Source organism: Rhipicephalus microplus, unplaced genomic scaffold (assembly GCF_043290135.1).
Source record: "Rhipicephalus microplus isolate Deutch F79 unplaced genomic scaffold, USDA_Rmic scaffold_12, whole genome shotgun sequence".
In the NCBI taxonomy this organism is placed as follows: domain Eukaryota; kingdom Metazoa; phylum Arthropoda; class Arachnida; order Ixodida; family Ixodidae; genus Rhipicephalus; species Rhipicephalus microplus.
Window position 1 is genome coordinate 46,883,620 of NW_027464585.1, and position 24,239 is coordinate 46,907,858.

A 24,239-nucleotide genomic window follows, 5' to 3' on the forward strand; every position below is an offset into this window, starting at 1 on the left:
AAGTGTCGGACGCTGAAACGGGGGCACGCGACAAGGCGTCAGCCACGACGTTCGAACTCCCTTTTCGGTAGTGCACAACAAAGTTGTACCGCTGCAAGGTCAACGCCCATCGCGCGAGGCGGCCAGAGGGCTCGCGCAAGTGCTTAAGCCAAGTGAGTGCTATGTGGTACGTTTCTGCTGCAGATAACAAGTCCGGCCAAATGACGCCCCTCGGCGCATGCGTCATTGTAAAACTTTCCTTCTTTCTCTCCTCTTGCTTTCCTATATATATTTCCGAGCTCGAAATAAAGGTGGTTGGTTGCACTGCCACATCGACTGATTTCCTTGTCACCGCGGCCGGCCTATGGCCGGTAGAACGTAACAGTGGCGACGAGAATTCTACAGCAGCAAGAAGGCCAGCATATGCCCACAAGCGACGGCCTGCAGAACGAACCCACCAGCCATGGCACACCAGCTACCGGAATTCGAAGACGCAAAAGATAAGTGGCAGGCGTACTTGGTAAAGGTGGAGGCTTACTTTGAAGCTAATGATGTGAAGGACGATGCTAAGAAGAGGGCCCTGCTGGTAGCCGCGCTTGGAACAAAGACAATTGAAATCTTGAACGGGAAAGTAGCGCCGAAGAAACCTAATGCTCTGACCTACGCGGAAGTTGTGCAGACGTTAAACAGCTACTACGACCCAGTGCCGAATGAAATTTCAGAAAGTTTCAAATTCTTCCATCGCTGCCAGCAAGAAGGGGAGTCTGTGCATGCATTTATTGTGGCAATTCGACAGATGGCCCAGAATTGCAACTTTTCGACGATGCTGGACAGAATGATAAGGGACCGTATTGTGTGTGGAGTCAGGTCCAAGAATTTGCAAAAGCAGCTGCTAGCAAAGAAAGACCTTAATCTTCAAGAAGCCGAGGCCCTTGCCCTGGCCGCAGAAAGCGCCGAACGCGATTCGCAAGGTATTACTTCGGACAAAGAGCAAGCGAGTTTGCTCAAGTTGAGTGCTCAATATGAGTCGCGCGCGAAGACGGCGGGCGTACAACAATGCAATTGTTGTGGAAAGCAGGGTCACAGAACCAATGCTTGTCGCCTAATCCAGCGCAGATGCTTCAAATGTACACGGCGAGGGCATTTAGCCAGAATGTGCGCGGTGAACGACAAAACAAGCAGAATGCTAGCAGTGACAGCACAGGCGACAGAAACGGAAGACAGTGATAACAGTGCGTCGCAGATTTGGTCGTTGACCACTAAGCGCTCGCTCATACCCCCTATAAGAAAGGAATTCGCGTGGAACGGCATTCAAGTAACGATGGACATCGATACGGGCTCGCCTGTTTGCGTCATTCCTAAGAGCATCTACGAGACGTACTGTCATCAGTGGCCGCAGCTACAGAAGTCAGAACTACAGCTTTCATGCTATCTGGGCAGACTTCCGCTTCTCGGCGCAATAACAATGCCGGTTTCCTACGAAGGTACAACAGTGCAATGTACTTTGACTGTTTTAGACTGCGAGGGGCCCAGTCTTTGCGGTCGGGATCTGCTGAAAAAATTAACCGACGAATGTATCCAGGTTCTCAACGTGTATCCGCAGCCTTCAAGGTCAAGCCAAGCCCAGGAGGTCATTCCGAAGCTGCTCCAGAAAAACGCTGACCTTTTCACTGAGGGCACTGGTCTCATGAAAGGTCCGCCGGCCCGACTGCATATCAAGACCGGATCAACCCCCAAGTTTTTCAAGGCAAGAAAAATTCCTTTTGCACTTCGCGATAAAGTGTCAAAGGAGCTTGACAGATTAGTATCCGCTGGCATAATCTCTCCAGTTCCTCATTCCGAATGGGCGACGCCCATTGTTCCAGTTTTGAAGAAGGACGGAACGGTGCGCATATGCGGTGATTTCAAGGTGACTTTAAACCCAGTGTGCGAGGTTGAGCAGTACCCATTGCCTGTCATAGACGACATATTTGCAAATTTACGTGGAGGGAAGAAATTCAGTATATTGGACCTTCGCGATGCATACAACCAGGTCGAGCTAGATGAAGACTCGCGGAAACTAGCAGTGATAAATACACCGAAGGGGCTGTTCTGCTACAATAGATTGCCGTTTGGCATCGCGTCAGCTCCTGCGATATTCCAACGGAAGATTGAATCGGTGCTACAAGGGCTGCCAGGGACACAGGCATATCTGGATGATGTGCTGATAGCCGAGAGCAACAACAATGAAAATGCTAATCTGGAAGCAGTGTTGCAGCGATTCCGCGAGTACGGCATCAAGCTTCGTGCAGAAAAGTGCAGGTTTTGTGAATCGTCGGTGACGTATCTGGGACATCGTATTGATACCGAGGGACTACATCCGCTCGAAAAGAACGTCGACGCAATCAGACTGGCCCCGTTGCCACGAAATGTTGCTGAGTTGCGATCCTTTTTAGGAATGGTCACTTTTTACAATAAGTTTCTGCCAAATCTTTCCACTGTGCTTGCACCTTTGTATAAGCTTCTTGAAAAAGGCGCAAAATGGGTTTGGCACACGAAAGAAAACTCGGCATTTCAGAAGGCAAAGAGCGCTTTGTGTTCGGCCCCAGTGCTAACGTATTTTGATCCGCAGCTGGAGTTGCTGCTGGAATGCGACGCTTCCCCTTACGGTGTCGGTGCTACCCTGTTTCACCGTATAAATGGCGAAGACAGGCCAATTGGGTTCCGGTCACGAACGCTCACCTCAGCTGAAATGAAGTACTCTCAAATCGAGCGAGAAGCTTTAGCCTTAGTGTTTGGCGTGACACGGTTCCGCGATTACCTCTTGGGTCGGGAGTTCACGTTAGTAACAGATCACCGTCCTTTGCTGGGGCTACTGAGACCGGACCGTCAGACTTCTGTTATGGCTGCCGCACGCATTCAGCGATGGGCGCTTTTGCTCGGCGCGTATAAATACAAGCTTATTTGTAAACCCGGCAGTCAGATGTTAATCTCTGATGCCCTAAGCCGCTTACCACAATCCTTGCAGGAGCCGGAAGCAGAAACGGAAAACCTCACGGAAATGGTGCTTCTCATTGACCAGCTGGACGAGCCCGCGGTTTCGCACAAAGAACTTCAAGCACTCACAGAAGCGGACGCCGTTTTACAAGAAGTATGTAGGTACGTGACTGAAGGATGGCCTTCCGTCGCGGGTGACAGCAGAGAAATGGTCGAATACTGGAAAAGGCGACATGAGTTGTCTGTCGAGAAGGGCATGTTATTCTGGGGCCATCGGGTAGTGATACCAAGAACGGCGCGTGAGAAGCTATTGAAATTGTTGCACGAATCGCATCAGGGAGCGTCCACCATGAAGACAAGGGCAAGGGTTAGCTTTTGGTGGCCCGGTCTGGATCAAGACATCCAGAGGGCCGCTTCAGACTGCAAAAATTGTGTGCAAGCTTTGCCTATGCCCCCGGAACGGAACCGCGTCAGTTGGCCAATTTCGCGTGAGAGGTGGTCGCGGTTGCACGCAGATTACGCAGGACCTATTTCCAACAAAATGCTGTTGGTAATCGTGGATGCACACAGCAATTGGATAGAAGCCATTCCAGTATCGCGAGCAACCGCTAATGCAACGGTGGATTCTATGCGAACCTTGTTCAGCCGTTTTGGATTACCGCGCACCATAGTTACCGACAACGGTACGCCGTTTACAGGGGCAGAATTTGCTCAATTTGTGCAGAAAAATGGAATCGAGCACATTCGTACCCCTCCTTACCACCCTCAAAGCAATGGGCTCGCAGAACGCGCCGTGCGAACCCTTAAGGATGGGTTGAAGAGAATGCCCGGAGTAGAACTGTCAACGGCACTGTCAAGAATTCTTTGTAACTATAGGAATTCGCCACAAGCTTCAGGGGTTTCGCCGTCTGAGCTACTTTTGGGTTACCGTTTGCGTACTAGACTGGATATTTGCTTTTCTCCCAGGAACCACGAATTGCCGAAGAATCCAGGTGCTGAGTCTGCGAGTTGGTACTTCGCTCCTGGAGATGCCGTCTATGTGCGCAACTACGGTGTTGGGGACAAGTGGACGCCAGGCAAAGTGAAATCGACGAGTGGGGCACGTCTCGTCACTGTAGCAACGGAAGACGGCGTCGTTCGACGTCATGTCGACCAGGTGCGAAAACGTTCATCCGACACAGGTGCAAGCCGAGAAACAGCGACTCCAGAAGAACCGCCACCCGAGGGACAACACCGAACCACCCAGGATGCTCCGAAATGCGAAGCGGATGACCTTTCCGAAAGCCCTGTCCCCGAGTTACGTCGGTCCACAAGAATCAGAAAGCCCGTGGAACGCTACGGCTCCTAGGGGGAAGGAATGCTGCAGATAACAAGTCCGGCCAAATGACGCCCCTCGGCGCATGCGTCATTGTAAAACTTTCCTTCTTTCTCTCCTCTTGCTTTCCTATATATATTTCCGAGCTCGAAATAAAGGTGGTTGGTTGCACTGCCACATCGACTGATTTCCTTGTCACCGCGGCCGGCCTATGGCCGGTAGAACGTAACAGTTTCCATCACGAATGGCACGCCGTCGACGTAGCAGTCGAACTTCCGGAGAGCAAAAACTATAGCGAGATATCCCTTTCTGTGACGCTATAGTTACGCTCGGCGGCGTTAAGTGACCGGCTCGCAAAGGCGACTGGCCGGAGGACGCCGTCGTGCTCCTGAAGGAGTACCGCGCGGAGACCCAGGTCGCTCGCGTCAGCTTGGACAACGAACTCTCTGCTCAGGTCGGGCAGCTTTAACTCGGCTGTGGCCACTAGAACTTCGGAAAGCGCCTTGAAGGCTCGCTCTTGTTCTGGCCCCCAGCTCAATCGGGCCGACTTCTTCAAGAGTACTGTCAAGTGCGCTTGGAGGGCCGCACAGTTTGGGATGAACTGTCGATAGTAGTTCACCATGCCCAAAAAGCGCCTCGGGCCCTGAATGTTTGCCAGCGTCGGGTACTCCACAATGGCACGTACCTTCTCGCACGGCAGAACACGGCCGCTCTGAATGGTAAAGCCTAATAGTGAGATGCGAGTCTCACCTATTTGAGCTTTCTTCGGGTTCAAAGTCAACCCGGCGGCACGCAACCTCCCGAGGACATCCTCCAAGTGGTGAAGGTGTTCCTCGAACGTTCGAGAGAAGATGACGATGTAGTCGAGGTACGCCATGGCGTGTTGCCATTTAGCGTCCCCTAGAACGCGGTCTATCAATCTCTGGAACGTAGCTGCAGCTCCAGAACAGCCAAATGGCATGTGGGTAAACTCGTACAAACCTCTGTGAGAGGTGAACGCAGTTTTCTCCGCGTCCGCTTGCTTCATCTGAACCTGTAGATAACCGCGGCAAGCATCCAAGGTGCTGAAGTAGCAAGCACCGCCTAGAGCAGCCACGATCGAGTCAACGTTAGGCACAGGACCCCAGTAGCTTGAATATTAGGCATGCACGTGCAAGAAAACAACAGCGTAAAGACTGCAATAGGCAAACTCAAACACACCGTAAAGAGTATTGCATCCCTTATAGCTAGAATTGCGCGAAGTAATGATGGGATGACAGAGGCCAACACGGTACGCCTTGTACATGCCTTCGTTTTCAGCCGAGTCACGTTCGCTCTTCCCTTTCAATCAACACGCAAGCCCGAAATAGAGCAGATTGACAGACTCATCAGAATTGCGTACAAAGCAGCATTGCGACTTCCGAACAGCACAAGCACAGAAAAACTCATGGGACTCGGCATGCATAATACGTATGAAGAATTGGCCGCCGCCATGCTAATCGCACAGCGAGAACGACTCACCACTACGCTCCAGGGAAGAACACTGCTACAGAGGCTGGGATACCCTCTCACCCCTCAATATTGTGGCGATGAGACAGTCATTGTACCCAAGCAAATACGTGATCAAATAATCGTGGAACCAGTTCCAAAAAACATGCACCCGCTCTACAACAAAAAGCGCCGTCAAGCGCGAGCACGAAAGCTCCTGCAGAGAAGTAGCGATACAGACGCTTACTTTACCGACGTCAGTCTTTATCCCGCGCCACCACAAGGCTCCAGAAAACAAGCATATGCATTGGCAGTGACTAACCAAAGCAAAGTCGTGGCCTGCGCGTCCCTACGCACCAGATCAAGTGCCACCGCAGAGGCAGCAGCCATAGTCTTGGCAATCAGAGAAGCCGAAAGAAGGGGGCGCTCAGCGTATATTTTGACAGACTCACAAGCTGCATGTCGCTTATACCTTAGAGGCACACTTCCAAGGTGCGTCACTGATATTTTGGGGTCCATGTTGATGGAGGCACATGGCGTCACTTGGTGCCCAGGGCATGACGGCCTGGGGGGGAACGAGGAGGCAAACTGCGTAGCTCGCGGACTTACTGGCCGAGACGCAGGACTCTCCTCAGGACACCTCACAGGGCATCATGAAGAGCGAAGTGTAACAAGCAGGCAGATATTGGAAAACCAACGCCTTACAAGACGCACGTACGCCCCTCCACATCCGAACTTAAGCAGCCAACAAGCCCGGGATTTGCGCCGCCTCCAAACAAACACATACCCCCACATATCAAAACTACACGCAATTTTTCCACAGATATACACAACAGGGGTATGCCCATGGTGTAGTAACCACACAGCCACACTTACACACATAACCTACCAATGTACCGAGCGGCCAGCCAATGCAGTATCTAGGTTGGTGCGCTCACTACAAACACTCACAACGTGGTCTTGGGAGGCACGGCTTTCCGAGCTGGCACAGGGGAGCCAACTGGTGACCCTAGACCAAGCCCGGCGAGCCGCTGTGGCCAGTGGGGCTCTACAAGAGGGCTCCACCCGGGATTAGTCACGTAATTTTAATTCTTCAATAAAGTTTATTCTCTCTCTCTCTCATAGGATAAGCATCCTTCCTTGTGACCTCGTTCATCCAGCGGTAGTCCACACAGAGCCGGTGAGAGCCGTCTCTTCTTTTGAGGACCATTACCACCGGTGAACCCCAAGGACTGTTTCAGCGTTGGACAACTCCGGTCTCAATCAACTCATCCAGTGCCTGGTCAATTGCTTTCCTCTTTGCAGCACTAACGGGGCGAGGATTGCATTTCCACGGTTGTGCGTCACCTGTGTCAATCCGGTGCCTCACCAGAGAGGTGCAACTCGGGCGTTCCGTGAACGTATCGCCGAAACGTGTCAACAACGACGACAGGCGTGCTTTCTCGCGTTTCAACAAGCTGTCCGGTAAAGGCGGCAGCGAGCCATTGGAGTTGCTGCTTACCGGGGGGGGGGGGGGGGGGTCACCGGCATAGCCGAGACCTCGTTCACCGCGGCAACATTATGCTCGAGGGAAAGCTGTACGCACGGATCGTTTTCCGCCGCGCCAGCCAAAGGACCAGTCTTGGCGTCAGGGGGGGAGACGCGGGCCGCGGGGGCAACGCTTGGTCTCCTTTCCTCCTTCTTCCGCGTGGTTTCCGGCGACTTACTGGTTGCTGAGACCACGGGAGGCACAGCGAAAGGCCGTAGGGCGCCGGAAGGGCCGTCCCTGCAGCCTCCGCTTTCGACGTCAATCACGATACCTGTGCGCGCGAGAAAGTCGCGACCGAGAATCACAGGCACGGAAAGACCAGAGAGATGCACAAAGCGCTGTCGGCGTGCGCGATTCTCCCAACGCACAACCAACCGCGCAGTGCCGCACGAGGTGGCGGTACCACTGGCGAGGTGGAAGGCAGTGTCACAAGCTCGAATGCGGACAGAGCGGTCGCGCAAATGAGCCCTAACCTCTTCGCCGAACAGCGAGATCAAAGCCTCGCTATCCAGCAACGCCGCAAACTCTTGACCAGCGATCGTAAGTGCGATAAACGGTGGCGGCGTGGCTGGAATGTCATGTCCAGCACGACACGCCACCGGTGCCAGAGGTTGTGTTACACTCCCGTGCTCTCTTACTACTGCAGTCGCCAGCAAGGGGGAGCTCACCGCCAGCTCACCCCGTTTCCCGACGGGCGAGGAGGCCCTTAATTGTGTCGGTTGGGGCGCGTTGCACTTACGCGCGGTGTGACCACGCTCACGGCAACGAAAGTAGACCACGCCCTTTATTCCAACAGGGGGGGGGGTGCCCTCGTGAACTCTTGTTCACGCTTCCGGGCAACGGTGGCCACCCGGGCGTACGAGTAGGGGTCCAGAGCGCGGTCCGACACATCGAGCGCGTCTCGGTCTCTCGCGGCAGAGGCCGCCTCATGGTTCGGGGAACCCCATTGTGACGAGTCACGACCAGCCCACGCGCAACGAGGCTCGAGAGACGCGGACGGTGGTGGCGGCGGGCGATAGACTCGCGCCGCCAGAATTCCGCCCTGGATAAGCTTCGCATCGGATGCCAGCTCGTTTAGGTCACGATAACGGGCGCTCCGAAGGTAAGCGGCAAAGGTTGGATGAGTCTGGCGTATAGCTCGCTCCACTTTCTCGGCGTCTGATGCCGTAAGATCGGCAAGGAGGTAGAGCTCCTGCAAAGCCTGAACGTACTCGAGAAGAGATTCGTCGGGATGCTGTGTGCGAAGCTCTAACTCGCGACGCATGCGGCGCTCGTATTCAGGAGGAAGTAATTCGCTACGAAAGAGCGCCCTAAACTCCTCCATCGAGCGAGCTTGGTGGCCGACGAGCCGGTACCACTTCGCCGCTTGGGTTGTCAGCGACACGGGCAAAACAGAGCCTATAGCATAACGCTGTCGCTCAGCCGCCATCCTGCTGATAGCGGTGCAGCGCACCGAGGTACTCTGTGGCACTGATGCGGCCCGAATAACCGCTGTACTCAGGCAGAGGCACCCTTAAGCTACTCGGAACGCTTGGCTGAGGGGACTCGGGGTCTTTGCTTTAAAGCACAAGGCTGCAAGCGCACCGCTTCCAACAGAACGTTTAGGAGCTGCACCGCAGTTGCGCGTGCAGCGGTGACTGCTCCGACGCGGGCGCGGTCGTGACAGGTGCGCGCGCCTGTTCCCCAACATGCGCGTCCGACCGAAAAAGGCCAGTACACGGCAGGGAGGAGGGTATGGTTTGCGCTCCGACTGGTGCTTGAGGCCTCACGCGACTGGCAAACGGGTCGACAGCGGAGCACGGTGGCCCACGTCCATCGAAAGCGTCGCCCACGCGAGTCTCAGACCAGCGAGCGTCGGTGAACGCGGCGGCGTTGTAAGCGAGCAGGCTCGCAAACGACATCGTCAACCCTTTGCGCTCGCGACCATGACTGGTCGGCAAGCGCGTTCCCGCCAACACCTGAGTGCCCTCGGTAGGAAGGACTGGGTGCGGCTATTTGAGCTGTCAACCGTGCTGCTGACGGGGAAAGGTCAGTGAGCGGAGACTGCGCCGGGGACGGGCCCGTAAGCGCGTGAGTCCCGAACAGCTGATACAGCCCGTTACTAGCTTAGCTAGGACTGAGGTCCTCGTTCAAGCGACTCGCATCACCGTAGGGGGCCCCGAAAAAGGGATCTCTCCCGGTGAACGAAAGCAGAGGGTCACCGAGAGGGCCGTACCCCGGGCTGTTGCAGCCGTCCGCCTCGAACGAGATCAAGTCCATCTCCAAAGGATCGAACAGGAACAAGCGCCTCGAAAGGGTCTGCTCTGAAGCCATGCCAAAACCAAGTTGGGCGCCAGTTATGTGGAGATAGGTTTGCACAATGCTTACCTAGCATGCGCAACCGTGTAGGGATGCGACGTCCTCCACTGCCGCTGCGTGCGAAGACGTTGCGGCCGGGTTCGTCGTTTTCTCCGGCATGGCGCAGAAACCACGCACGAGGCAGGATAACAACAACAACGGGTTTATTAACCCAAGATGCAGCACAGTGCGACACTCACGGGCTTGCAGGCCGTATGGGGAACTCCGCAAGACCGAGCAAGTACGCTTGTTTAGGGCGCTACGACTTCCGCACAAGGACCAAAGTCGAATGCTCGAACGAGAAGCCGCCTGCTAAGCAGCGCATCAACCTGTCGTGGAAGCCTGAGAGCATCTGCCGCGAAGAGTGAATCGTCGGGCGCAACACAGCTCGTAGGAGAGGAGGATGTCACGCGCGCCCAATGGGAAATGGCGCTGCGTTGTGACGTAGGCCCGTGCAGCGCACCAGCGTAGCGTGCCCGTACATGCCAGCGCGGGAAGAAGCCGACGGTTGGCTGGCCCAGACCAAGAGGCACCCTGGCAGCCATCTTCGCGGATGCCGGTGCCTATGGGCGCCCAAGCTACGCTGGTGGCGCGCGTGTGGTAGCCGGGGAATGAGGTGCCAGGTAGGAGGGCGCTCTCGATTCCCACACTATTTACTGCAAAAACATAGTGAACATCACACAACATACTGACAGCGGTAACAATTTTAAAAAGCCAGACGTAAAGCATAATGTATCATGCAAAAAGCATAATATTCAGCACCTTTGCGAAAATTTGCGAAAAAACAAAAGAAAACATTCGAACAACGGCACAGTTTCGCTGACTGAAGCGTACTGATAAAAATGGAAGCAGTGCGTAAATCTGGGCTACGTGACAATAAAAAAATGGCAGTATATCCACGGAGTGAATGATGGAGAGTGGGGCAAAGCATTCGTCCGTCCATGCGTCCGTCTGTGTGACCGTCCATGCGTCTGTTCGTGCGCCCGTCCCTGCGTTCGTTCATGCATCCGCCCCTGCGTCCGTTCATGCGTCCATCCATGCATCTCTCTGTGTGTCCGTTCATCCATCTATTCAACACTCCAAGTCCCACCATCTCGCATCTTTTTATCATATATTCCCCATATAGAAGCACCGCCATTCAGTGGACATTCCAAGGACTAAACGAGAGGTGGCACACGCACACTTTCTTACGGCTGGCGCTTTGGGTCTACTTCCCACCTTCAACCACCTTGAGTTCATGGTATATATTAGTTCACTGTATTCATGGCACTGCGGCCAAATGCTCGCTAAACCTTTCTAAAACCAAGGAGGTTACGCCCAGCGAGTATAACGTAGCAACCTTTTCCTGTCAGATAGTGCTCAATGTACATGCCAGTGGCTGCTAATGTGAAATGAGAGACAGGAGGATTCAGCTTTTAATTTCTTACGGCTTGCGCTTCGTATCTGCTTCGCCCCTTTAACCAACTCGAATTCATTCATGGTATATACTAGTTCATTGTATTCATGGCCCTGCGGCTCAACGCTCGCTAAACCTTTCTAAAACTAAGGAGGTTACACCCAGCGAGTATAATGTAGCAACCCTTTCTTGTCCGATAGTGCTCAATGTACATGCCAATGGCTGCTGATGGGGATCGCAGCGTGCGGGTTGACTAAAAGCCGAATGCTCCTGCCTCTCATTCCCCATTAGCAGCCATTGGCATGTACAGTGAGCACTATTTTTTATTCTTGAACAATGCAGAGAAGAAATCTCTCACCGGCACAACCTTGGAGGTCCAATGTTATACCTATTTCGGGTATGTGCCACTGGTGGTTACGTTCTACGAGGAATGCACAAGCCACGCCATAAGGAGCTTCGCCCCTAAAATTGTTAGTGGTTGTTGAGAACGTGTAAAAATAAATGATCTGTTGTGCATTCTACAGTATCGGGTGATAGGCCAATAGATTCCCGGGTATTCTTTGGAAAAAATTAGTACCTGAATGTGTCTGTGTGGTTCATGTAATCTACAACTTTTTTTAAAAAATATGAGCGCACAGCACGTTCACTTGTTTGTCTAATGGGCACATTTTTGTTGATTCCGATTTTGTTGTGGAAAATGAAGTAAAAAAGCTTCAGCTTCTCAATTCTTCTTCTGTCCTGTAGTTTTTCTAGCTCCACTTTAATTAGAAGACGTGAAGGTGATGTCTGTCAAATATAACAAATAAACACGAATAGGACTGATTTTTCGGACTATTTGTAGTTTTGAAATATATCTTTTAAATATTGGTCTCAGTAAAGGAATCCCATGCTGCAGCTCCGTGTTCTGCCCCGCCGCGGTGGTCTAGTGGCTAAGGTACTCGGCTGCTGACCCGCAGGTCGCGGGTTCAAATCCCGGCTGCGGCGGCTGCATTTCCGATGGAGGCGGAAATGTTGTAGGCCCGTGTGCTCAGATTTGGGTGCACGTTAAAGAACCCCAGGTGGTCGAAATTCCTGGAGCCCTCCACTACGGCGTCTCTCATATTCATATGGTGGTTTTGGGACGTTAAACCCCACATATCAATCAATCAGCTCCGTGTTCTAGTACTGGTCTAATGAAACTTTTGTAGGCGAGAAGTTTGATGTGTGGTGTGACATTGACAAGCCTCCTTCGCAAATAGCTAAGCATTTTCATTGCTCTTCTTTCAATATATTCTATGTGCTCATTTCATTTTAAGTCTGATGTGAGTATTAGTCATAATATTTGTGTTTAGTGACTTCGGATAAAGCATGACAATTGATGTATTCGGTAAACAGAAGCGCCTGTTTGTTACGCGTAACTTGCATTGCTACTCTTTTTTATAATTATCATCTGCCATTTTTTACACAACGTTTGTGGCGCTCTTAGTGCTGTATTTAAAGAATCTTTATCGCTGTAGCTATAAATTTCCCTATATATGCAATCGTCCGCGAAAAGGTTTATTTTTACAGATACGTTTTGCACAATATCATTAATAAATAACAGACAAAGCAATGGCCGCAAAGTTGACCCTGAGGCACACCTGATTTCACGGAGGCGGAACTCTAGGTGACCCCATCAATGGCAACACACTGGCTCCTCTTAGGAAAATAAGCAGTTATCCACGCCACTAATTTCTCATTTTTCAAAGTTGGTTTGAGCTTAAGTAGTAATTTCGGTTACTGACACGATCAAAAGCTTTCTCGAAATTCAATAACATACCATCTACTTGACCACTCATATCAATCTCTGCTGCCAGGTTATGAAACGTCTCGATAATCTAAGTTACCGTAGAATATCCTTTGTGAAAACCATGCTGAAGGGGTGGTGATTAGGTTATTTCTTTCTACAAATATCGAGAGATGTTTGGATATTGTATTGTCTAGAATTTAGACGATAGTCCAATCAAGGAGATGGGCCTAAACGAAGATACAAACGAATGATAATTAGTTTTCGGTACTTGCGTGATCTTAGCGTGCTTCCATGCAATCACTCGGAAGTTCAGCGCGCAAGAGCGATGATTTAAAGATCAAGCATAGATATTTGGCACTCCAATTAGCATAACTTATTAGAAAGGCGTTGGGTACAGAGTTGATGCCCGTTGACGTTTCGGCAGTGAGATTTAGCAGAAGTAATAAGACACCTTTTTCAGTGACACAGACGTCTTTGATCGGTGGCATGTTGTCATAGGCGAGAAAATCAGAGGGGACGTCATTATCGCCAAGTACACTGAACAGAAATTATCATTCATTGGTTCTGCTATTTCCCTTTTGAAGGTTAGAACATCACTGTTAACGGATAAGCTTGATACTGGACTTTTGGGGGGCGAAAAGCATTGCCAAAACTTATTTGGTGGCGTGAATATATAGTTTGTCAAAGCCTCACTTTGATATTTTTCCTTTGCACTTTTCAATTTGTCTTTCAATGTGTGATACGTCTCTGATATATTATCTAGCCCCGACATTGATGGCTGTTTTAGTTTCTGCGTTCTTGCCTTCTTAAGCTTGCGACCTAGGCGTACGAGTTCTTTCATCTTCCAGGGGCTATACCAGTTTAATACTTTGGGTTTGTGAGGAACAAAGTTCTGAATCCACTTAATGGCTAAGTCTTTGAAAAAGCACCACAATCTGTCAACAGAAAATTCACTTTATCAGCAAAGCATTAGCGAATAGGAATACGAATGATCAAGAGTGTTTATTATTATATCCACGTCACTAGCGCGCGAGAACACGGGTACAAAAGTGGTCTTTTTATAAGGCATTTCGGCATAATTGATATGTGGGGTTTAACGTCCCAAAACCACCATATGATTATGAGAGACGCCGTAGTGGAGGGCTCCGTAAATTTTGACCCCCTGGGGTTTTTTAACGTGCACCAAATCTGAGCACACGGGCCTACAACATTTCCGCCTGCATCGGAAATGGAGCCACCAAAGCCATGACTCGATCCCGCGACCTGCAGGTCAGCAGCCGAGTACCTTATCCACTAGACCACCGCGGTGATGCAGAAAATCAAAGGTTTGGTCATGGCTGTTAGAGGCGGCCAGCCGACGTGCCCACTGAAGGAATGCCGTGATGTCGGGCTGCTTGTAAAGACGTCAGTTGATGATGGTGGCAGCACCCAAGAGTTGAGAACAAGATATGTTTCTTCTGCGCAGTCGTCGAGATAGATCGGTGCAGTGCCGACGGAATCCACTAGCTTGCTTGATGCATCGGCCATGAATGTCACCCGTACCAGAAGCAACTGCATAAAGAAAAATCAAAGAGTCGGTCATGGCTGTCACAGGCGGCCAGCCGACGCGCCCACTGAAAAAATGCCGTTATGTCGGCCTGCTTGTGAAGGCGTCAGTCGATGATGGCGACGGCGTCTAAGAATTGATAACCAAAGATGCCTCTTCTGCGCAGTCGCTGAGATAGATCGGTGCAGCGCCGGTCGAATCCACTAGCTTGCTTGATGCATCGGTCGGGAATGTCGCCCGTACCAGAAGCAACTGCATAAAGAAAAAGCAAAGGGTTGGTCATGGTTGTTACAGGCGGCCAGCCGACGGGCCCACTTTCGAAATCACTCGAATTTTCTTGAGTTTAATGTTCATAGTGCTGGGTGATCAACGTTTTGCGTATTTGAAGTGTCAAGGCGCAGCTGAGCCGCAATCGCATTCATTTTGGTCAGGGAGTATTCATGCTCTGTTTTCTGGATACCATGTCATTTGAAGTACAGCCACCCGCTCCACCATTCTCAGTCATCAACTTGTGCTTGCATTTCAGCAGCCGATATTGCGTCACTTCCCTGTTCTTGGCTAACCGAGCACACATTTAGTCGCTCAGTTTCTTTTTTCTGAGCATCAAGACGCAATGTGAAGCTGTGAAATTCCGCAGAAGGCATTTCAATTGATTTCTCGGTGCCATCCACTTTTTCAGGTAATTAAAGAAGAGAGCTCAGCTTGAAGTTTATGTCAACTAGAAGTGAGTGAACATTCATCTCGAGGGAATCAGTGTTTCTGGCGTGAGTACTGTTTATATCGGCCAGCTTACATGACGTGCACTTCCAGGTTTTTAATATTTTCTCTTAACACTGAATCCCCAGACAAACCAGAGCAAGCACCTACATGGAGGAGCAGATTACACTCACAGCACGTCAAATGCACGTAGTTAAGCTGTATAAGGCCTTTACAGGCACAGCAATGAGGCATATTTGAACAGTCTAGACCAAAGACAGTTTTTCGGCACACTAGCCGAATTTAACCGTTTGGAAGCAACGCCAGAAAAGGTACACAAACAACAAAAAGAAATGTACTAACCTTCAAAAATCCACCAGTGTAAAAACATATATATATATATATGTGTGTGTGTGTGACGCTATAATGAATGGCGGACGTGGCCTGGCTGATACGCCATGTTTATTCTATTGTTCCTTCTTCTTCATCGGCTTCTACCAACAATCACTTCATACATCACACGTCAATCAGCATCTTGTGAAGAAAAGTCTTCTGCAGAAGTGTCTGGTATTCATCAATCAAAAGATCAAAGCGACGTGGATCTAGTATACAACCTCACTGCCAACAATGAAAACAAAAGCCCAGGTGCTACTTCAGATGACACAAGTACTCTTCAGGCAACCACCAACAATGAGCAGTTTATGAATACGGAAGATTCAAGTGCGCGAAACCCCCCACATTGTCCTGCACCAAAAACAGCTGCATTGGTTGGCGTCGTAGAAGCCTGCAGAGGAATCGCTAAGAATCCTGGCACACCACGATCAATGTCACACGCCAAGCAAGTCGACGAAAGCAAGAAACTACAACGTCAACGTACGCTTCAACATTGTCAACGACGAAAGAAAACTTCATCTAAACCACTCCTAAGGCTCAAAGAACATAGCGAAAAGGCCCATCGTTGTGGATACATTCTCCACCAGAGATCAAAAATGCGCCTTCGATAAAAGCATCTGTGATATCGCTATGGAAAGATTTCCAAAAGCCACAAAAGAACCCCTTGTACTCGGCAGGAACACAGGCAGCGCCCAATCAACCTCGATCAACGCGCACGCAAACTGCCTGCATGGCCTGTGTGTCACCCGCGACGAGGAATTCGATGCCTCCAATATCGGAACTGTCGATTCTGCAAGATGTTCAAGCCTCATTCGTTCTTCATAAGAATACCAGCTGTGATTACCCCTATCTCCACGTCCAAAGCATTTTTGTGTTATCCAGGACGCAACCACCAGCCTCGCCCACCAGAACTCCTAACCGGACTGCTGCACTCTCCCCTGAAGTCATTGAAAGTTTACGGAACTACCCTGGAGCATAGGACCAATTCTGAATTTTGACGTTTGTGACTTTTTAACCTCTCTTTGTTTGCTTTTTCTTGTTCCTAATCCATGTCTTCTTTCGGGGGGAAGGGGAATCGTGTGACGTATGAAGCGATTGTTAGTAGAAGCCGATGAAGAAGAAGGAACAATAGAATAAACATGGCGTATGAGCCAGGCCACGTCCCCCATTCATTATAGCGTCACACACACACACACACACACACCCACACACACACACACATATATATATATATATATATATATTGATCCATATATATATATATATATCCTTATATATCCATATATATATATATATATATATATATATATATATGTGTGTGTGTGTGTGTGTGTGTGTGTGTGTGTGTGTGTGTGTGTGTGTTTGTACTTTTTTCTAATCTTTTGAATCTAACAGAAAATATAGAGACGAACGATGGTTAAAATAAATGGCCTGTATCTACATGTCACACTGCAAATGTCCTCGAAAGACGATAGTCTTGCGTCTGGAAAGAGTGAAAAAAAAACGTTTATTTGATGTTCTGCGCAAGAAAATGGTGAATGGTATTCTGGAGGCGCTGCGTCAAAGGGCCTCTAGCGTGCAGCGGAAGCGAACGAGCGCATCGAGTCCTGTCACTTGTGAGACATGAGCGCTATCTGGCAGTTATCTTGGAAAACGAACCGCGCGGCGTGCTTGCCCATCTCGGAGGCGATAAGGTGTAGAACGCAAGGCGACAGGTAGGTGCCGCCATCATGTCATCTTAGCAAAGCGTTGCAAACACTTGCCTTTTCGTGCAAGCATTTCATTATCAGCGCAGCGTGATAAACGCTACAGTCCTTAGATTTACTTATGTATGTTTTTTCTAGTATAAAGGCACACATACAGAATATTGACGTGTTGTTATGGTGCCTTAGACATGCGCAATCATCGCTTTTCAATTGACAATTGCACAAGTATGAACTCTAAAACATGAGCTATATCGGTGGGCGCTGCGGATGGGGTCTGCCGTTTGGCGTATCATTTGTTATTGTTCGGGGCACCATTACGGGCGAACAAGCAGACAAAATTACAGACAGAGAGACCAAAAGTTTTGCGTCGAATTTCTCCAAGAAAGACTATCGTCTTTAAAATATGCCCCCACCGTCTCGAAGGGAATAATGAAGAAATGCTAATGCATTTCTTGCACCGAGAGAGGTACCTTTGCTGTCAGACATTCGCCTTCTCCGACTTCTGCTATCGACTTGACAGGCGCCCAGACAGCGAACAGTCTAGAGTGAGAAGCTTGTGGACGGGAGCGTGGGGCGCCAGCCTTTCCGGCTTGGCGTTCGTGTTTTACAGCGGTGTCTCGAGAACACATTTCCAGATGTCTTTGAAAGGCACCCAGCCAGCGAAAGGTCGACAGTGAGGCGTGAGCAGACGGGAGAGTGAGGCGCTGGCAGGAGAGAGAGCAAATGGCGAGAAAAGTAGCAGCCAAGAACCTACCTAGCCTCTCCTATACTCTCGCACCACATGCTCTGGTTGCTAGGGGTGAAGATAAGCGCCCGCGCTCGCCGCTGTTGCAATAGGAGTGGGAGTGTAGAGATAACACCACCAGCGTGTGGACGCTGCGGACAACGTCATATGCCTGACATTGTCGGACTAAGAAATGCATTCTCATTTAAACATCTCTGTCCTGACCTTTGTAAAAGGGTGGAGCATCATGGTGTTCTGACCGGTACGTGGGCGCGACCAGCGGTTACAACAGCCCCCGTTAGGGGGCCTTGTCAGTAACTCGTCAGGATCGATCAAAGCGCACTCTCTGTCTGCCTAGCTGCCGGTAACCAGGTCTGTACAGCACACTAACTCACACATGCTTCAATTTTTTTCCTGTGATGACTTCTTTAGATAAGCAAGTAATAAATAGATGGGTACGAACGGGTAACAAAAGTTCAAGTTCTTAGTTTGGTTTGGCAATCATTTATGTCGAAATTCCGAAGGCATGCGCCCTAGCACACGGCGGGCCGCTCCCACGACGGGACAGTCAAACCGAGACCTAGCGCCACATCGTGGACCCTCTGTACAGCCCAAAGTTGTGATGATATGTCCCGACTGCGGAAAGCGGAGTCCTACTTGCTAGACGATGCTGCATCGGTTTCGCGTATCGAAGGGCACTTCCCGATCTTGTAGTGTAAGGTGGCTAAACCGCCACATTTCGTACAGGAGTTAGTTCAATCAACCTCATGATAAAACTTGTAGAGAAAAGCATGGTTAGTGAAGGTTTCGGTTTGAAGTAATCGCAATGTAAGCGCTCACACTCTATTTAGCTTCCTAAGTGGAGGTGGAAAGTTACTCCTATTCATAGCGAAATGGTGGGTAAATTCATTGTATGTAGCTGGCGGATCCCTGTTTAAGAAATCTCTAGGTCGACCCAAACGCCCTCCATGGCCACGGACAGCTAACCCTCGCACCCTGGAGGGGGCCAACTCATTGCGATTGATGATCCTTCCGTCCATGTTTCCCATATGAGCCGAGAATCATGTAAGGGTATGGATTGTAAGTGACTTGTCACCGAGTAGGTTTTTGGCCTCTTTGCCCACAGCTTCAACACTGAAAGCATGAATGGCAGGTCTAGAGATCAAGTGCTGCCCTTCAATCTGTAGATCATCTGTATCCTAGGCCGTAGTGTTCTTTAGTCACATGAATACCGAGAAAACTCTGCGAGGCGACCCGAAAGGCCTTTCAAGTTAGCTACCCAACACAAGGTCCCTCACAACTTTGAAAGGCCTACCGTTGAGGTGCAGGGTGTAACTAGGATGTTGCCCACATGGTGGCTAAACACTTATTTTCTGTTGTGGAATAGCTGGTCTTCGCCTTGGATAGCGGCCGGCTTGCATAACCAATGGCCATTTCAAATCCATCAATTTTCTGCATTAGGACGGCTCCGAGCCCTACGCTGCTTTCGTCGGTATAGATTTTTATGTCGGCGTATTCGTCGAGCTGCTGAGATACCGGCGGCGTCTGCAGGTGTCACCTTATTTCTCACATCAGTTCAGTTTCATCAGAGTCTTTCAATGGGACTCTTCTTTTATTTCTTTAAGGGCCTTCATTCAATGGGTGTTACATAAGGGGTGAGATTACAAGTAAAACTCTAACAGCGATGATTATGATCTGCGATGCGTTCTTGAAAAAGTGATTATGAGGCAGTGTTAACCATGTCATAGGGCAGGCCGTTCCATTCTGAAGCTCCTGTTAGGATTAATGAAGCAGAAAACGTAGAGGTATGCGAGGGTGGGTGGGCAACTTGAAGTGGATGACTGGTGTGGTAGTAAATGCGTGATGCGGCTGTGATAAAAGGTATTTGTTTGAGAGACGAATAAAAAAACTTCAGATAAAGGGTACTAATGTCACGACAATAAGAAAGAAGTGGTAGACCAGATTCAGTTTCAAGGGTGAAATGTTAATGTCATATGAATATGAAAACTAAAGCAAGAAAGTGGCCCTATTTTCAACGGCTTCCCATGCAGTAATTAGATATGTTTTATGCTGGCTAATATTGCAGATGCATATTCTAGCTTTAGAAGTGTTTCATATGTGAGTATTTTAACGTGAAGTGGGCGAGCTGGAGGTGGCTTCAAAGAAAACCGGCCACTTTGTTTGATGTTGGAAATATGTTAGAGATATGGGTGCACTAACATAAATTAGAAGAAAGGGTTACTCCTAGATATTTGTATACTAATTCGATCGACGAAATCTAAACACAGTAGCAAAAGTGAACGGGATTGTGACGACGAGAGAGCAGAACGAGTTTAGATTATGTAGGGTTGAGAGTCATTAGCCAAACGTTACACCAATTAAGTATAATGTTAACGTCCCTCTGAAAGATGTAATGGTCATTATGGTTATTAATAGTATGGTAGATTACACACTCACCAGCGAACATGCCATTAATAAAGAAGCCGTGCAATGGTAAGGTATTAATTGATGTTAAGGGGGGGTTGACAGAAAGCGGTATTATTTACAATCTTTACTGTCCACAACAGTGCGAGCAAAAACAATCGAAATGGCGAGAGCAGGCACCACGTAGCCCTTCTTTTTTTTTGGTCCTCTAGGTGAGCTGCACATTACCCTCCGTCGGCGAAGGCACCATCTCGGTGCAACGGGATCAAGACGGTAGTGAAAGTGGTCAGTATACATGTGCGCTGAGGGAGTCCGGTGTACGATACGACTTTAGACGAAGAACGTGAACAATGTCGGTGTGGGGGTGCGTGGACGAAGACGAAGACAATTGTTCAATTTCATACGTGACATCGATCACTTGGTGGTGCACACAATATGGTACGGAGTACGGAAACAGTAGCTTCTCAGAAAGCCCAATGCGGCGTTCTGTAGACCACAGGAGCACAAAAGAGCCTGGAGGAAAGTGGGCGTTAAGGTGCCGGCGGTCGTAACGAAACTTTTGGCTCACTTGCGAGTCAGTCAGCCGAACGCGCGCAAGTTGACGTGCATGGCCGGCGTGAGCTATAGCTTCTTGAGCGTATTAAGTGCGTGGATACGTCGAAGGAGGCATCATCGTGATATAGGCAACGTTGAATTTCAGCCAAATAAAATAAAAATAGACGTATAGCCAGCCTTCTCGTGCCACGATTTATTGTAGGCGAACGTGACGAAAGGCAACGCTGCATCCATATCTTGGCGGTCGGCAGACACGTACACTGCCAGCATGTCGGTAATGTTTCGGTTCATCCACTCCTTCAAGCCGCTCCATCAAGTCTGTAGATGATAGGTCGTGGTTAGTTTATGTTTGGTTGAGCAAGACATTAAAATATCATTGATGACCCGAGATAGTAACTGCCTTCCACGGTCCGTCAGAAGCAGCCGCGATGCTCCATGCTGAATGACGACGTTCTGGTGCAAGAAGTCCGCTACCTTCGTCACGCAGCTGTTGGAATGTGCGCGAGTGATTGTGAAACATGTGGCATAACCCGTGGCAACGGTGGTCCAATGATCTCCTGAGACAAACGTAGGGAACGGACCAAGCAAGTCGAGACCGACACGATGAAACGGTTTACATGGGACGTCGAGTGATGGAAGACAGCCCACAGGTGGGAGTGTTGACTTGTTCGGTGCTGACGAATATCGCACGAGGTCAAGTAACGACGTACTGACCTATACATTCCTGGCCAGTACGCCCGATGGCGTGCACAATCATAGGTGCGGGAAACGCCTAGGTGCACCGCTATTGGCACGTCATGAAGCTGGGCCAGAACAGTCGAACGAAGGTGTGCCGGAATCACAAGTAAGAGGTCAGGGCCATCGGGTATGAGACTGCAACGTAGCATGGTGCCGTCACGTAGCACGAAGAGAAGAATCGGGAGCTGTAGAGTTTAAGTGGTCGAAAATGTTGCGAAGAGTTAAGTCATGTCGTTGCTCAGCAGAAATGTTGAGCAGGTCAGCTATAGCAAGCACAGATGGAATGGTAACGTTCGCCGGAGAGTCTGGTGGGTCGACGGGAAAGCGGCACAGGCAGTCGGCGTCTTGATGCAAGCGGCCAGACTTGTAGACAACAGTGAACGTGTACTCTTCAAGCCGTAGTGTCCAACAACCAAGTTGACCAGCAGGATCCTTGAGTAAAGACAGCCAGCGTAAGGCGTGGTTATCACTTACTACTGTGAAGGGTCTGCGGTAAAGATAGGGACGAAATTTCCAGACAGATCAAACAAGAGCAAGTCACTCTTTCTCAGTTATAGAATAGTTCCGCTCAGCTGTAGAGAGGATGCAGCTGGCGTAAGCAATAACGCAGTCATGACCACGTTGATTTTGGCCAAGGACAGCGCCGACACCATTACCATTGGCTTCGCTTCGTACTTCGGTAGACGCGGAGTCGTCGAAATGAGCCAACACAGGGAGTGGCGTGAGTCGGTTGACGAGAGGAGAAAAAGCAGACGCTTGGTCAGGTCCCCAAGGGAATGGGACGTCCTTTTTCAAAAGACACGTAAGGGGCTGCGCAATGGCTGCTAGATCTTTAACAAAGTGGCGAAAATACGAGCAAAGGCCGAAAAATGAGCGAACGTCCTTGGAAGAACGTGTAATAGGGAAGCTGGTGACAGCGCGTATTTTTTGGCTGCATGAGAACATATAGGCGCAGCGTCAACAAGATGGCCAAGCACGGTGATCTCTCAGTGGCCAAAGCGGCATTTTGAAGAGTTGAGTTGAAGCCAGGCGGCGCGAAATACTTGCGAAATAGCGGACAAGCGTTGCAGGTGACTGGTAAACGTCGAGGAGAAATTGACGACATCGTCCAGGTAGCAGAGGCACATGAACCACTTGAAACCCCTCAGTAGCGAGTCCATCATGCGCCCAAATGTTGCTGGCTCGTTGCACAACACAAAGGGCATGAATATAAACTGGTATAGACCATCAGGTGTAACGAAGGTGGTCTACTCCCGATCATTTTTATCGACAGATATTTACCAATAGCCCAAACGAAGGTCTATAGAAAAAAAGTACCGTGCGCCAAGACGGCCTTCAAGAGCGTCGTCTATTCGCAGCTAAGGGTAGACGTCTTTCTCGGCAATTTTATTGAGGTGCCGGTAGTCGACGCAGAACCGCCAGGCGTTGTCTTTCTTTTTTACAAGTAGTACCACGGGCGACGCCAAAGAACTTGAAGATGGCTCGATGAAGTCCTTAGCGAGCATCTTGTCAACTTCTGTTTAAAGGACGCTGCGCTCGGTTCCAGAGACACGGTAAGGGATCCATGAAAAGGTCTTACGTTCGATGGGTCACCAGAGATGTTTGTCCAAGTTTTGGTGAAGCGAAATAAAAAACGTCGCGGTATGACGTCAAAAAAAGGTGTAGGTCCAGGCTTTCCGAAGGATCCAGGTCCGGGTCAATCATGTTGTCTAACGTGTCATCAGGTGTCGGGCTAGCAGCAAGGTTGCCTGGAGGTGGCTCTGGGGCATGAATGGCCAAAGCAACAGGGTCGTTTGCGTCTAAAGGTGATATCGTATTCCGAAAGGACTCGTTTTTGGGCTAGTTGGTGCATACTTGGTGCAGAAGACTGAGGCGAAAAAAACATATCGTGAAGCAGGAAGAGCAGGAGAGAAGACAGAACAGCGCCAACTACCAGCAGTTTAATAACCGTCTATGAAACGCACAGGAAAGTCGACGAAACCGCACATGCGTGCACAGCCAACAAACGTTGCACAGCAACATGATCAAGGCACCAAGTTATACAAAAAATGCATTTCTGTTGAGTACAACACAATAGAAGTATTACTGATACAATCGGGCCCTTTTTTGATAAAATAGGCTTCCAAGAGCTCTCTCGCTGTTAGTTTTTGCTCCTACCAAAAATCACCGTTTTTTCAAACAATGGCACCCATCTGCAGGCTTTACAGTGCGCTAGAAGATGTGCATGATCACTTTTGCCTAAACTATTGGCATGCTCCCTCAGTCTGTCATTAATGCAACACCCCGTTTGCCGCTACAGAACTTGCCACAGCCAACGGGAGTCCCACATACCACGCCTTGTGCGCAGCGCCTAAATAGTCTTGTGTGCTGCTTCTAGCAGCCCCTTTGCTCATCGCATGTGATACGCGGGCACCATTGAGCAAGTTTGTTGGGAGCTGAAAAAACGACCGGAACGCCGTAACGGGAAGCCACCTTCTTGAGTTTATGACTCACACGGTGTATATACCGGACAACCTCAGGCTTAACACGCTCTCTCATTCGGGCGCGCATTTACATTAGACACTCTGCCTTTCACCCTCTGCAGTAAGGATTCCACCACGGAACTAACTACTTACCGAGGGTAGCGAGCTTTGGAAAGTCTTTGAAGTTGACGCATAAAGCTAGCTTGCATAACATGCTCACATAATCTGC

General features: G+C 49.8%; 2 protein-coding genes and 1 long non-coding RNA gene across 8 annotated transcripts in view; 2 read left to right on the plus strand and 1 right to left on the minus strand.

Moving 5' to 3' along the window:
• LOC119166787 (chymotrypsinogen B) overlaps positions 1-24,239 on the minus strand; it is a 1,014,345-nt gene that overhangs the window by 949,499 nt on the left and 40,607 nt on the right. The window lies entirely within an intron of this gene.
• Positions 1-24,239, plus strand: part of LOC142783846 (uncharacterized) — a 577,947-nt gene that overhangs the window by 378,385 nt on the left and 175,323 nt on the right. The gene's annotated exons all lie outside the window — the stretch shown is intronic.
• LOC119167620 (uncharacterized) lies at positions 293-4,423 on the plus strand. 2 transcript variants are annotated; one of them, XM_037419125.2, is made up of 2 exons: positions 293-3,117; positions 3,922-4,423. In XM_037419125.2, exons 1-2 carry the CDS (start codon positions 443-445, stop codon positions 4,301-4,303), a joined length of 3,057 nt encoding a protein of 1,018 aa, XP_037275022.1. In that variant the 5' UTR covers positions 293-442; the 3' UTR covers positions 4,304-4,423. The 2 variants fall into 2 exon arrangements, with proteins under 2 accessions (XP_037275022.1, XP_075738644.1); XM_075882529.1 differs by having other exon boundaries at positions 294-1,726; positions 2,987-4,421.